Below are 15,731 nucleotides of genomic sequence, written 5' to 3'. Positions count from 1 at the left end.
GATGCACCACTTAATCTACAGCTGATTATTTGCACACAACAAGGTTTAAAAGCACAATTTTTTTTTTCCTGGCAGTCATTGTGACAGTAAAGATGTTACTTAACTAGAATCCTATTTTAACGTTTCCATCAAATTATGTACAAATGGTGTTCAGATGCCAAAGACCAAGCTCGCTCATTTCCCTGTAGGGCATACATGTACTACAGGATGAAACCATCTCTGTTCACTTCTTAGGTATTCTTAGGTATCACCTGATACCTATTTCAAGAGCATATTCTTGCAAGACTAACTGCAGACCTCCTAATTCATTTGCTCTTCCTCAAACATATTCATTTGCTCTCCCTCAAACATATTACTTAGCAATGCCATGGCCAATAAAATGCCAATAATCCTTATACTATGAGCACTCTGGACTTGAAAAATTACAGTGTGACAACTAAGCTGCACTGTAAGATCCTTAGTAGGTAGAGATAGCACCGCTTTAACTTTTCATGTACTCATTCTACCATCATTACACATTTCAAACATCAAGATACATTTAGCCATTTTAAAACACACTGGGTACAATGCCACTTAACACAAATGTGGTACTTCCAACACCAAGGAAGATTACAAAGGATGAAAACAGAAAAAGGGGAGGAAGACAACTGATTTAAAGGTGAAAGTGTTAAGGATTCTACTGAGGAGATTAACATGAGATGCACAGAAAAACCTTGAAAAGCAAAAAGTCATTTTCTTTATAGGTTTCATATTTAGATTTACAATGCATAGATACTACATTCTCAGAGAACTTGACTAGGCAGTTCATTTAATGCTATTCCTGAAACTAATATGAATGTGTAGATTGTGGGAGAAACATCGAAGAACTCCATCTTTTGCCAAGTATGCTGTTTATCACCCTAGTAAAGTACTATCCAGGTGAAACATCCTAAGCCCAAATAACAAGTTACATTACTAGACAACAGCTTGGTTACTAGATTTAAAAGAAGAGACCATCACAGATCTCTAGGTATTTAGCTATAGCTAATATATTTAATACAGGATGCGCTTGGATGCTTTGGTGATGACCAGCTCTAGAAAACCTGCAAAAGTTCCAATTTGGATTTAATGTCCCCAGATCTGGCAAGGAATGATGAAGTATTTACTAAAATGAACAAGTTTTCTGTTACTAGCAATCTCTATTCGTAAGAAAATAATGGCCAGACCAAAGAGGGCTGCAATACCATACTGACTACCAATATTAATAAATAACACACACAGGCTGTTTCCTTAACCTTGAGGAATGAAATGAAACTTAGACAAACAGACCAGCTGAGATCAACACCCACCTGCTTCCCGGCAGGGAGAGCGTTCATGCCGAAGAAAGAAACGAACCTCACTTCTCTGCATTCCAAAGCGCTGCAAAATATCCAGCATCCGTTCATTATCGGCTATGGGACGTTCTGAAAAAGTAAAAAGCCAGTTGACCATTACATACCTATGTAGCTTAGGCACATACCAAAACAAAAAAATATCTGTCCATCTTTCACCTGAACACCTTTTATTACTCAGGTACAGTGTGTGCATGTAACCCTTGCCCTCATCCAAAGCACTTCTAACTTTCCCTTAGGAAGGCGCTGTACCACTCCTTGCTTCTGAAATTAAACCAACGCCTCTGAAAAGTAGATACACTCCTTTAAAAGTCAGTCCCCAAAGGGAGAAGCTGAGGCACTGTCACAGCCCAAGGGGAAGCAAACAAGCAGTTCAGAGCTTTCAGCTCTAGTGCCTTAAGTTTTGTATTTGCAAATCATCTCACCCACTCACCACCACAGGAGATGTGCTGGCATACCTTTTGCTCCACTTCTGCGGAACCTCAGACAAACTTATTTCTCCGTCATTCCCGCCCCCTCCTCAAGGGCTCCCCTGCCTCGATTCCTACTCCTATTCCAATGAGAAAGAAGAGAGATGCAAAGATAAACTCTCAGAGAAGAAGAATTCTTCTCTTAATGTTTCCTAAGGATTGCAATCAAATGCCAGATTGCAGGCCTTGCATTCAAGCTCGGGCAGAAGCACTCAGTACCCTGAAGAGGCTCCTACGCAGTACTCAACAGGCCTGATCCTCAGCAAGCCATCACAGCTCCTGTCACTTCAAGTGTTCTCCTATAGCTCCTGTCAGCCATAGATCCAGCTCACTCTCTCAGACAGCAAATTTGACGAAGTTCAGAATACATGTGTTTCAAAAGCTGTGCTTCTGATAAACCTGGAACAGCCAAACTATTTTGGATTCATCGCTCAAATAAAAGAAAGAGACAGTGAAAAGGAACTCCAATAAGAATTTGCTATTCTTTTCAGACAGTTAAGATGAGATTTCTTAAAAAGTTACATGCACAGGTCCACTGAATTCCTTTTCCTGCTCTTGTTCCCAAGTTCAGGATTCAGTCACATTTCCAATTTTGAAGCCTTACTTGTTGCCTTTTGATATTGCAAAAATCCAGTGGGAGTCTTTATCTACTGCCTTCATTTACCAGTACTCCTCCCTTTCTGTATCGCTGTTCTTCCAAATTTTACACACTTCACAGCTGAGCATTCACAGAGAGTATATAATTAGAATTACTTATTGGCCTCTAAATCTTTACACAGAAGCAATTGCTTTTGTTAATCTAGACAATTTACCGTACATTTTTACACCTATGTTAAAAGTGATGGCAAATATGTGGTCAGTACATTATAGCAGTCAACTTTCTGCAGTCAGGATACTGTCATAGTATCTTATGACAACATCTGAGACTCACGATCAGGTTAGATCCATTTGCACTGGGTGCCAGACAAACAGAATATATTGTTCCTGGCCTGAGAAATAAGACAAGCAGACAAAGACTGAAATTAAATACCCCCACTTTTGCACCAGTTTCATTTTTTCCTGACATTGCTTTTGTTGGATGTTTGGAGGGGAGAGGGGACAAGGGAGAGGGGAGAAATCAGAGAGTAGTTCATTCATATTCAATGGAGAGTCTTTCAAAGTCACTATCTTAATATGGAATAATCATTTCAGGTGAAAAATTGTTGGCATTAAGCACAAATGTTTTCAGTTTCATAAGACAAGGAGCTACCAACATATGTTTCCAGCACGTGAAAAGCTCTTTTCAACATAAAAGTGTTCCTTTAAATGAAAATGCTGCAGCTGCGCTCAAGCAATCTAGGAAGGAAAATTTCTGGAGTCATTGTCAAAAGAGATTAGCTTTACAGAATAAGCAAGTAGGTCACTGTTACAGAAAAAGCAGTCTCTTGGCGGTTACTTGTCTAGACAGCTAAATAAGCTCTTCATCTACTAAACCTTAATTCAAGAAGAAAAAAAAAAGGCAAAAAAACAAAAAACCAACAGTACCACTGTCAGATTTCCATCTTAAAGAATATACAGCAGGTTTATAAGACAGATTTCTAGCAGCTCGGCAATACTTCAACTGAAACTCTATAATCAAGGGAGGTGCCCTTTACACAAGGATTCTGTTAATACCACTCAGTGACTTCAAAGGAAGGTCAAAGAGATTTCAAATACCAAACAAAACTACATTTGGAAAGCTCAAGAAGAAAGGACAAACAATCGGACTTCATTTTTTTTATTCCTTGTCTCAAAGGAAAAAAAAATAAAAATCTTTATACATGCACACACCTTTTGACTGCTTTCCACAGTGGCCAAGGCAGTCACCTAACAGAAGTCTGGCAATAATAGGAAGATCAAGAAATTTTGCCCTGGTACTCATCAAATTTCAAGTAAAACTGGGAGGACAGGGAGTAGTAAACTTGCCCCCTTCAGGGAGCAGAGTGCCTCAAGCACACTTGCAGCAATCTTTCAAAGTACACTTAATAAGGTCTGACAACAGAAGCTAAAATTCCTGAGCAAGCGTCAGAAAGAGAGACACACAAGTGATCTAAGAAGGATCTCAGTAATTGAAGTCTGAGAAGTCATTTTCCAACATAAATCTTTTGTTTCTACCCCAGAAAGTTAGCTGCCGTGCACGATCTTTGTTTTAAAATAAAGTTTAATTTGTTCAGTGTAAAACACAAACAAAATAGAAGTCATGGCATACCTTGGCAAAACAAGATAGTGAACTTTGCTGACATCTAAAATGAGATTAGGCAAAAGCTAAAAGTATTTCTCTCCATCCCTGCACTCCCCACCCCTCCTCCCCACCCCAAATCCAAGATATGCATGAAAACATATCTTGCAAATGGTTGCTACTAGATGTTATAGAGACACTTAAGAAAGGATGTATTTTATCCAAAACAACATGCACGTACTTCATCCAGTACTCAAGTCTTTTAATGTTACATGATTTGAGACTACTGCATTTTTTATTACCAAGTACAATTTGAAACTGTATACAGTTTTATACACACACCAATGTTTGTATATGGAAGTAAATAATTAGCAAATATGACAGGATCAGTGAAGGGAACAAGATAATTTGTTGTCAAGGTTTTCACTGTATAAATGGACAATACTTTTTTTCCTCTGTCTTATGACAAGAGCTGTGAAAGTAACATTTAGATAACTGTTCTCGTGGTATCTCATGATGTCCTTACAAAGACTATCTCAGAAAAAATTCTCTGCTTCACTTTATGTTTCTGTATCCAGATTATTTTCTTACATCTCCTTGAGTACCAGAGAAGCTGACAAGTTGATTTTACAAATAAACCTCCATGTATTATACGGTCCCACTCAGCCAGAAGTTTACTTTTCAGTTTAGCAAGACCATTTGGACACTAAGGACTGGCAGACTTCAGTTGGCTCTCGGTCTAGGTGCTCTCCCTTGATTTCAGGACAATCTTGCTAACCTTTCCAGCATACTCTACCTCAAGATCTCAAAATCCAATCAAGAATCCAGGTTCAGGAAACACAAGGAGAGGAGCTGCCCACTCTAGCAGGGCTCCAACTTTGGTAACAATAGGAGAACCCTGTCCCTTACCATCACAACCTATGCTCTTCAACAGGGTGTGGGTCTAAGGCTAACTATAAATTCAGCGGTTTTACCTAAACCTTTATTTTATTTGTCTTTCACTGTAGACTTTGGTAGTGTGTTGATTTAGACAGAGTTGGACAAAGATGTACAATAAAAACACTTTCCTGAAAGATCTTTCCCTGCTGGATTGGAGATTTTATTTGACTATCATTTATAAAGAGAAGATGCTTTCTTTTTGTCCTGGTTTCAGCTGGGATAGAGTTAACTGTCTTCCTAGTACCTGGTACAGTGCTATGTTTTGAGTTCAGTGAGGGGAGTGAGCGAGCAGCTGCGTGGTGCTTAGTTGCTGGCTGGGGTTAAACCACGACACTTTTCTAAGGAGAAGAAAAAATTTCTGTTGCATTTTTTGAACTTAGAAATATCAGAAACATTACATCTCTGTCAGAAGGGGCTAAAAGTCAAGAGAGAACTCAGGTATCTCATGCTATTAAACAAACATCCAGCTCACCAAAGACTTCTTTGAACAGGTATGAGGCAGAGCCAACAGCAGAGGAAGGCAGGAACATAAGCTCTTATCATCTGATTCTTTATAATTTTGTTGAAGCATCTCAAAAAAGTTGGATCCAATATCATTATTTTTCATGACTTAAAATCATGTCCCGATTCATCTATTTTATGCCTCTGGATGGTTACCACTATCTAATGAGTACCACAGAGACAGGAGATAGTCAAGAGTCCTTTCCCATTTAAGCCATGAAAAGTTACCCATACTTTAGCTTTTGATTCGGTTGTTGACATGTTCTCCGATTCCAGTGGAGCACTACAAGCTAGGGAAATTTGAACTTTCAAGACAAAAATCAGCAAGAACACAGAAGGAGGAAGAAAAGCCACAATAAGCCACATACATAACACCCTCTTCCACAGGCTTAAAAGGACAGGGAATGGTCAAAAGTAGTTTCTACATCCTCTCTCCCACCCACCACACACCTTCTTTAGAGCACTTCACATCAGGTAACTCCTACTACTTCTGGTAACACCCCTTCCAAACTCAATTAACACAATCAGAAACAACGTCATCAGAAAAAGGAAGTTTTCCTTTGTCACTGCAAGTGAAAATGGCTACGGGGTTGAAGAAATTATTCTGACTGGGTCACAGAACTATACTTATGTCCTGGTTTTAGCTGGGATAGAGTTAACTTTCTTCCTAGTAGCTGGTATAGTGTTGTTTTGGGTTCAGTATGAGAGAACGTTGATAACACTGATGTTTTCAGTTGTTGCTATGTAGTGTTTAGACTAAGTCAAGGATTCTCCAGCTTCTCATGCCCACCCAGCAAGAAGGCTGGAGGGGCACAAGAAGCTGGGAGGGGACACAGCCAGGAGAGCTGACCCAAACTGGCCAAAGGGGTATTCCACACCATGTGACGTCATGCCCAGTATATAAACTGGGGGGAGTTGGCCTGGGAGGGATCGCTGCTCAGGAACTAACTGGGCATCCATCAGTGAGTGATGAGCAATTGCATTGTGCATCACTTGTTCTGTATATTCCAATTATTTTATTATTATTATTGGCATTTTATTATTGTTATTATTATCATTACTAGTTTCTTCCTTTCTGTTCTATTAATCTGTTCTTATCTCAACCCACAAGTTTTACTTTTCCCCCCCTGACTCTCCCCCATCCCACTGGGTGGGGGGAAAGTGAATGAGTGGCTGTGTGGTGCTTAGTTCCTGGGTGGAGTTAAACCACAACAACTTACTACTTCAAAAACCTCACACAGGCCACTGGGATCCCACTGTGGGGAGAAGAAGGAAGAGGAAACAACTCCCCCACACCCTTCAGAGACTCATTTGAGTCAGAGAAGAGCTGCATACACAGAAGAACATCCTGCATGCTTGATTCCCGTTCTTTTAACTCATTTTTGCATGTGTGAGCCTTTCTGTAGATGCATTATCACACAGCAGGTCTGATGAAGATATTAACAAAACTAAGGCAGAAACCCTCTGGGACAGGACCACATCTGTCAAGGTCTCTGTGCACTACCTTATTAGAAGTAGCGAATGCCCAGTAATTTACAAAGTGCAAGCCTAACCTACCTGAGCCACACCACACTTCAGCCAGGTGGCACTCAGTCTCACCAGGCTCCTTGCACAGCTCCACCACATCTCTGCAGGTCGTTTCAGGGGTGACTGGCACCTCAGTGAAGTGCTGCTCATTGTTACTGAGGTACACTGTCAGAAACATCTGGAAAAGACAAAGGCAAGAGCACACAGTTACTTTATAACACAAAGCCAGACTGCACATCAGAGTCACAATCCTCTCATTAAATGCATTATTTTCAACACAATTGTATCATTTGTTAACTACTGTGCATACAGAATTTCAAAACAAAACCAAACTTCTTTTTAAGGTACAAGCAAGTGAGACACTATGGAAGTAATTCTCTGCTCAACTAAATTACATTGCTAGAGAATTGTTTGGTTTTAAACCTGGTCCTACTGCTCCTTCCTTCTCTCTGGTGATGTGCCAGAGCTCCTCCCACCTTACTATACGTATATACTGCACCCATTTGACACAGCAGGAAAAACAGTCATCTAGAATTCAGAAATATTCTTTACAGTGAAAAACAATGGCAATTACATCTGGAAAAAAAAAAAAAAAAAGACTGGCGCTTACTACATAGGTAGTGAAGTGGAAACATAATTTGCATTTCCATAACACATTTCATCGGAAGGTTTCTTAGAAGCACAAGTTGACTTGCTACGCCCTTAGTCTCAGTCTGAATACAAGGTTCCCCCCAAACACCATTCACAGGAAAGCAAGGATATTTTACTTGGCTACCTCTTCACAGCTGCAGAATGATCCTTGATCTTTGGTTATTATTCTGTACAAACACACCACACAGCTAGACATTATTCTTGCTCATGTCTTTCCCGACACAACTAGAAAATGAGCATTTTAAGAATTAGTTGCCTTATCTGATAGAAAATATTGATGATTACTGCCTCTGAACACCACCTCGCTATATGCTATTAATATTAAACTGCTATCAAAGCTTAGCTCCTAGCTAAAAATTTATATCAATTCTCTTCTGAGACCTATTCTCAACTTCAGTATCAAATGGCTGCTAGTCACATGCAGCAATCTGTGTTCACACTGTGTGAATACTCTGGAACAAGTATTTCTGATGCCACTGCAAAGTGAAATTTAGCCTCATCATCTTCACAGTTTTAGGAACCCCGTCTTGGAGATTCCCCCGGAACAGAACCATGCACACACATCCCTAACATCTCCAAAGGCTTCTCAGGGCTTTTCGAGTGCTGAGAGCCCCTCCACCCCTATGAGAGAAGCTGTCTTTATTAAAAACTTCTACAAAAACATTCCTCACGCAGGATGTCTTGTTATACAGAGTATAAGTATTTTTCCCACTTGTGGCAGCATAAACACTTGCAAATAATATTTCGGGCCCTGGCACTGCACCAGATTTAGCACCAGTTTCTGATCTCTGGTTTTGCCCAGCTCCCCAAGACAACATTTCTGATAAGTTCCTAAAGACCTTCTACACATATTCACATAGCAAAAAAAGCCTGGTGAAAGAGAGCTCAAGACTGTCTGTAATCCTTAGGAAAATGTTCAGACACCCCAACCATTTCGTTGTCACATTATAGCAAAAAAACAAACACACACACACTTGGAGCTTGTAAGGAGAGAAATTAGGAGAGAAAATGTGGAAAATTCAAAGGCAGCAACAAAATTCCAGTTACTGACCGATGGAAGCTGGTGAATCCCGTGGAGGGCAGGCAGGCAGATGGAGCGGGATACCCAGCACTTCAGGATTTTAGTTTGAATCAAGGCTGGGGTCACAGCTTATCGCCCATGGGTGGCAGGGAATTTGTTTTAACGCTGCTCCTTCTCTGGTATGCTTTGTGTGGACCAGAGCTGTGTGGCAGGCAGTCAGGTAGGATCAGCTTACTACATCCACTCATTATATAGGAAAGACGGGCGCAACCATTGCACTGTTTACAGCATAGTGCACTGAAGTACTGACCTAAATTAAGAGACAAAGCTTTCCAAGCAGGAACTCTGATACTCAGCTTTAATCTTTTGTCACTGAACATGCTATCTTTTGGATGTAGTGTTTCTAGAGGAGACTGACAGTGAGGGATGCCACGTGCAATGAGGTAAGAACATCACTTCATCACAAAAATTGGGGCAGAAAAGTGTAAAATAAAAAAGAGGCTCCCAAATAGCTGTAGAGCAGGGTTATATAGGTATGTAAAACACATCAACATTTCACATTTAATGCAGTACAACCTCGTATTCAGAGCAACACTAAAATCGCACAGGCTGTGTGTGTGTATCTGCAGTAATATTTGTTGGTTTTAAAATATGAGCTCACAGATGGGCATTAAGAGAAAATTATAAAAAACATGGCATTATACACAAAGCAGACCTAATTTGACCCTAACAGGGCTGTTCACTCTTCAGTGTGCCTGTTTATATCCAGTTGTTAATCCTTAGGATTTACCAATACAGACAACTACACAGGAAGGATCACGAGTTGCCATTTCTATCCACAATGCTCAGGATAATTACTAATACATTAAGCCAAGAGCACTCAAACCTGGTGTGTGGAGGCCATTTCTGAGACTTGGTAGTGTCTGCATTACCTCTATCCCACGTATTCTATGAACTGGGGGAAAAAAATGCAACCAAACTCTGCAAGTTCCTTAAAAGCATACCTCAAAGTCTTACAAGTCTAAAGGAACTAAAAGGCTACAAAATTAACATGACCTTCACAGTAACCTCATTCCACTTCCCTTTAGATGCAACGACAATGCTGAGATGATTCAGAAGTCCTCTAAGTAGCTGTGTCCCTCCTCTCCCACCCAAATGGTGGTCACATTTACTACCTTGCAGGAGAGAGGCAAGGCGCTAGCCCTGCCTGCTCCACTGCCTGCACATTTGCGAGGTCCCCTGGGGTAGCCTGCTCCCCACTTGGCCACATCAGAGCCTAGGGCAAGCACTGACCAGAGAGTATCCATCACAGAGATGTCCCTCTCCCCAGAGAGAGCTGGGAAAGCTAAAGAAGGCTGGTGTGAACCAGAAGCCCGCTACGGCTTCTTGGCGCTGCTTGTATCCGTCAGTGACTGCTGTTGCTTGCACCACCTCACATTAGGATCCCAAGAAGTCATCCTTCCACTGGGAATGGTTCAAATGCAACATCTATTAACTACCCTACCAGCTAGTTTATATTGCTGTTTGATCACTGCACGGCAGCGAAAAACAAAGGAAACAGGAATACTCTCATGACGCCTTGTTCAGAAGTTTGAATCCTGTAGATTGCATCAAGCTAGAGCATAAAGCGGTCTTTTACCCCTCCCTGAAACCGAAGATGTTAAGACAGTTACATACAGGCATCAAGGAGTTAAGATAGAAGGAAAAAAGAAGAAACAACATGCAAAAAATTCAGTTTCAAGCTAGGCATAAGTGAAAGAGTTGATAAAAAAAGAGAGGAATACAAATCTCAGTCAGACCTTGCACTACTTTTAAAGACAGCATCCAGGCAAATACTGAAATATCTGACAATTCCATATAACCTTGGATGAGGGTTTTTTCCTCTCAAGACTTTTAAAGGATTCAGTTTTAGGAATGCCCAACATACAGGCTGAGCACTTTTAAACAGGAGTCAGGTCCCTAAGTTCTAAACTAAAGATTCCCCCTTCATTCCCCGCTGCCAAGATGTACTCACTGTTTGCGGGTACTGAAGAGCTTTAAAATGTAAAAGCATTCCAGTACTGTGGCATACTTGCAAGAAACCAGGGATGTGTTGTGTACCTACTGAAGCAGTTCCTTTTAAAATCACATCACAGATTTCAGCTGACTCTGCTACAGCTTAGAAAATAAAAGTTTGCGGTTATGGAGCCACCAAATGAGGCAGTTCGATCAAATGCACCAAGGGCATCAAAGGGATTACCAAGGACACATGAGCTAAAGCAAGAGATAGTTTTTGCAAGGAATGACTCTGACGTATGACTTATAAACAACTGAATGGCAAAACAGAGTACCAAACATAAAGGACTTTATGTCTCAAAAAAGCCTGCCACTTGAGACACAAATCTAAGAAAATCCAAATTGGTATGAATTACAACTTCGAGTCCTCTCAGCATGAAATCTATAATTTTGTTCTAAACCATGTTACTTATGCATCACCTCCAACTAGAGCCACTAAGTCTGGACTGTAACACACCCCGGAACAGGAAGAGAATGTAGCAAAAAAGCAAACAAACAGGAGGAGAGAAGAAGGCATCAATTAAAGCAAGTCACACCCAACTTTATAATCCTCCATCTCTCTTCTGCATGTCAGTCCCAAATAGCCTTACGTTTGCCCACAAATCTGATCCATTTGTTGCTAAGCTCACCAACAGGATCATTTCATACAATTGCACTGATGTTAAATACAACATAACAGGTCTCAACATCTGTAAATAAGTTTTCTGCAACTGAAAGTAAAATATTTAAGAATAACTAGTTCTACAAAAGTGCTAGGCTATGACCACACTACGTTTTGGCTCCTGCTTTGTTATACTAAAAAAAAAACCCCAAAACAGCTTCCAAACCTGTTTGGAATACAAACCTGAGCAAACACATGCCTTATAATTTACATTCATCCAATGAGATATTGTTTCTTATCAAAGACCCGATATCAATCTTCTCTTTAGATGAGAAGACCTCAATTATTCATTAAAGGGGGGGGGTAGAAATGCAATTTACTTTTCAGCTTTGATGGTGTTTCTGTAAGGATCAGACTTCTTTTACTCTTATTATCAAACTGGTATCACACTTCTTGGGTATTAAAAGGCTGTTAAATTGGACATTTTCTAATTAATATACTACTAATACTCAATTATTCAGGATGCAAATATTCAGGGGAAAACTCTATTATTGTGCATGATGCAAATTAAAATACAAGGACTTCATTAATCCCTGAAACTACCCAACTTTAAAGGATGAACATACTTTTTTGCCCCCCAACAGTTTCTAGTGAAAGATCTAATTCAGATCATAAAATTTCAACAACAGACAACAATTTTCCAGGGCAAAATTCAGTCCTTTATAAAATATTATAATCAAGTAGAGAATTTATTAAAACAAGCAAACAAACAAAAACCACAAACAAACAAACTTAACGCTGGTTTTCACTATTTGCTGAATTCCTAACTTTATGCAGTCTTCCTGTACAGCATATAATATACAATACAAACTGTGGCATCTATTCATACAGCATTTTTCATCTTCAAAGCATCTTATGACCAGGAAGCTGTGACACAAGCAAGCCGTTTCCTACTTTACAGACAGGGAAACTTGAGGCATACAAGAAGGCAATGACAGAGACAAGAACATTATTTGGTAGCCAAACAAGCACACTGTCTCTCGAAATAGTTGTTTATTTCATTACTTTGCATTAGAGCTCATAATATAATTCTGTACCACCTTCCATATTCTCTGCATTTTAGACCAAAACTCAATACCCTTGAACCACACAATACTAGTGTTGGGAGTTTTTAAATTTCTGTAAGACAGCTAAGTAATGGTCTTAGCTTGTGTAACAAATTTTCTTAGCTCTCATTTTTAAGGAGGCATTGGAAGTCATTCTTAAGGTTGATAATGCAATGCTTTGCAGTAATATTCTCTCTATTGTTATCCGAGTTATACCTATTAAATTACACTGCAAATGTTTCAACATAGACAATGTATCTTCCTACAACATGGAAAGCATGTACACCCTATGTTCTCTATAAACAAGCCTCCAAAAAAGAAGCTCATAGCACGCCCTTCAATGACTTTTCTACACAGTGTGGTTACACAGCAGCAATGTACATCAATACAGAAAATGTATTTCACAATTATGTGAAATAGCTTTTTTTAAACACTGTGTGGGATGGAAAATAATTACAAGAATTTAATTTACATCCTGAACCAAAACATATTTTTAGAAGTTAATTTTAGTTAGCTGAAATACTAGCTACATAAAATGTTTAGAATTAATAGATTAACTATCAGATTTCAGGTACAGATGACAGAAATGAGAAATAACTGCTTCCACCCACAGACCTGATACCTACGGTTTCAATCACAAATGAGTCTTCCCTGATAAATATAAAACCCCTCCAAAAAAAGAGTTTTAAATGGAAGTCTTGCATCTTACCTAGTGGGAACACTGATGCTGCACCTTCCCAGATAGCCATAAAGAAATCAGCTGCTAAAATAGGTATCTTTGCTGACTTGATGCAACTTTCTAAACAACAGAAGACAGCCTGCACAACAGCACATTCTCCTGTTCTGATAAGCAGCATTCTGAGCTGGTGCATAGTTGCGAGTCTCCACTTAATGCGAAGTATACCACGATAATAAAGTAATTCAGTGATTCTTTCGCATCAAGTTCCTCAGAACCTGAAAATAGCCCTTCAGGAGGCAGCATCCTCACTTATTGTACCTGAAGATTAAGGTAAGCAAAAGATAATAGACTTACTAGAAGACAGGCACACGGGATGATTGCTATCCCCGATCCTTTTCATATTCAGCTGTTCAATAAAGCTAGGTTCAACAGAAATGCAGAGTAAAGTTTAGTATTTGCCTATGGCCACACCCAAATGCATAGAGTTAGGTTCTTGCCGTCTCACCCACTGCACACACTACTCCATTTATATTGTACTGGCTTTTGGCCATAAATATGAGAAAGGAAGTTATGATGCAAGGTAGGTGGAGTACAGTAGGAAGCACCATGGGACTGTTCAGATTATTCCCAGTCTATATAAAGCACAGCCCTTTTCCCTTTCAATTGTATCACAGAAGAAAACAAGACTGAGCCTTTAATCTCAAAGGCCTGGTAGTTTCTGCTTGCATAGATTATTTTAAAGATAAGTTTATTATGTATTTGTATTTTATCTTTGGTAAAAATGTCAATTTTTTCCAGGACTTAAAATACAACGTACATCTATGTGCGCTTTGGGAGGTATGGGGAAAAAGAGCTACAAACAGCAAAGAGGAAGCTTTCCCCTCCTCTTCCTTTTTTTCTCCCTCTTATCCTTACTGCAGAGAGAGAGCAGAAAGCAAGCCATCTGCTTTTGGTATACGCTAGTTACACTGGGCAAACGCTATAGCACAAAGACCACATTACATCTCACTATCAGGCACACATCTGAATCATCATTAGGGGAATCTGAAGAGCTTCAAGGAAAACAGTCCAAGTTCTGGCCAAGCATTGTTACCAGCTGAAATTAACGGATGTAGGTTTGCAACCTTCCTACTTTCACGGACTGCAACCTCAAAGACAGAGCTCAGTGCTTCAGTTCAGACTTACAAACGAGGAAGATGCAATTACAACCTTCCTGCCAAGCCTTATAGAAAATCATCATCATCTTAGTTTAGCCATTTTGATTTTGTGAAATCTGTCAAGCGTAGCTCAGGACTGGTAAATAGAGGATTCCTAACCTACATCCCCCCTCTTTCAGTAGAGTATTATGCACAAGATCACCAAGACAGCTTTCTGAACAAAGACTTTTACTTTGTACCCAAGTTACATTTTCTGACTTGACACTTTTCTTCAGTCATCCTCATACACAAGAAGAGAGCAAACATCCTCCCATAAACCAGACATCAGAAAGGTCTATGCGAATGAAGCTTACTATTTTGGGTGAACGCTAAGCACAGGTGCAACACACTCCAGGCTCCTTGGTAGAGCTACCACATATCACTGAAGGCAAGAATGTTTCAAATCAAGTGTGGCTTTTAAACCCGCTTACATTTTTGTACTGCCGGTATCTATTCTAACATCAGCATTAAATAGAAAAAAACGTTCTAAAAGATACAGGCCAGTTTGTTTGGGTTTTAAGATATATAAACTAAATTGGTTTCAGTAACATATGTAGGAAACCACAACCTTTTACTGAGCACCCACATTTGCCAACACATCACATACAGCTCATTCTGCTCGGACCTGAATCCACACTTGGATTTGCATCAATTTAGTTAAATAACTGCAGGAATTAAGGGTAAACAAACCCTGAATATATTCTTCATATTGTACCACATGGCAGCATGTTCACAGATCTCTTCCCATTGCCACGTGTGAAGATCCTCTCCTCCACACATTTCCCCCTCCTCGTACTCTTCCCCTTTCTCCCCAGATCCTTCCTTGTGGCTCCCTAGAGCCACACTTTTGCACTGTTGGACACTTCACCAAAACCTGCTGCGAGTTGACTGGCAGAAAAGCAAGCCTACACACGGTGTTTGGACTTGCACAGTTGGTGTCCTACTTGGAGCTTGCTCCTCCTCCTCCTGGAGTCAGCAAAGGAGAATTGGGTCTTTGGAGGCTTGCCCCTTCAGGCAGACTCTGCCTCATCTTCTGAGTTCAGCACTGACTTATAAACACTTGGTACACAAGGAGAAAGCAATTAATACTATTTTCAGGCAGATAAAAAATGGTACCACATAATTCTTACAATGGGTGCTACGCTCTGGAAAAGGATAACAGTCTAACTCATACAACATAACCACAGGGGTTTACAGCTGGTCCTCCTCCCATTCTTCAGTATCGCAACACACACTGCACCTAACAAGAGCCTAAAGCCAAAGCAACATCCAAGTATAATGAATGGGGTTATGAACTCAAGCTTAAGCCTGAATCATCTCAATTTTCTGTACTTGCGTCAAACCCAGAGGCAGTCTTTGTACTAAAAAAAAACAAACAAACCTCAAAACAACAAAAAACACCCCACCTAAATAAAGGA

The 15,731-nt window shown here is 40.0% G+C and overlaps 1 protein-coding gene across 2 annotated transcripts in view; it reads right to left on the bottom strand.

The window, feature by feature from the left end:
• TP53BP2 (tumor protein p53 binding protein 2) overlaps window positions 1-15,731 on the bottom strand; it is a 50,903-nt gene that overhangs the window by 23,953 nt on the left and 11,219 nt on the right. Inside the window, exons 1-3 of one of the 2 annotated variants that reach the window (XM_069800062.1) lie at window positions 13,472-13,486; window positions 7,035-7,182; window positions 1,329-1,442 (exon numbers count right to left, since the gene is read on the bottom strand). In XM_069800062.1, coding sequence (XP_069656163.1) covers window positions 1,329-1,442; window positions 7,035-7,182 — 262 coding nt within the window. In that variant the 5' untranslated portion in view covers window positions 13,472-13,486. Of the gene's footprint in view, window positions 1-1,328; window positions 1,443-7,034; window positions 7,183-13,471; window positions 13,487-15,731 lie in introns of those variants that run through there. The other variant, XM_069800061.1, reaches the window with a different exon arrangement.

This window comes from Haliaeetus albicilla, chromosome 13 (assembly GCF_947461875.1).
Source record: "Haliaeetus albicilla chromosome 13, bHalAlb1.1, whole genome shotgun sequence".
NCBI lineage: Eukaryota > Metazoa > Chordata > Aves > Accipitriformes > Accipitridae > Haliaeetus > Haliaeetus albicilla.
This window is presented reverse-complemented; position numbering and strand designations above follow the sequence as displayed.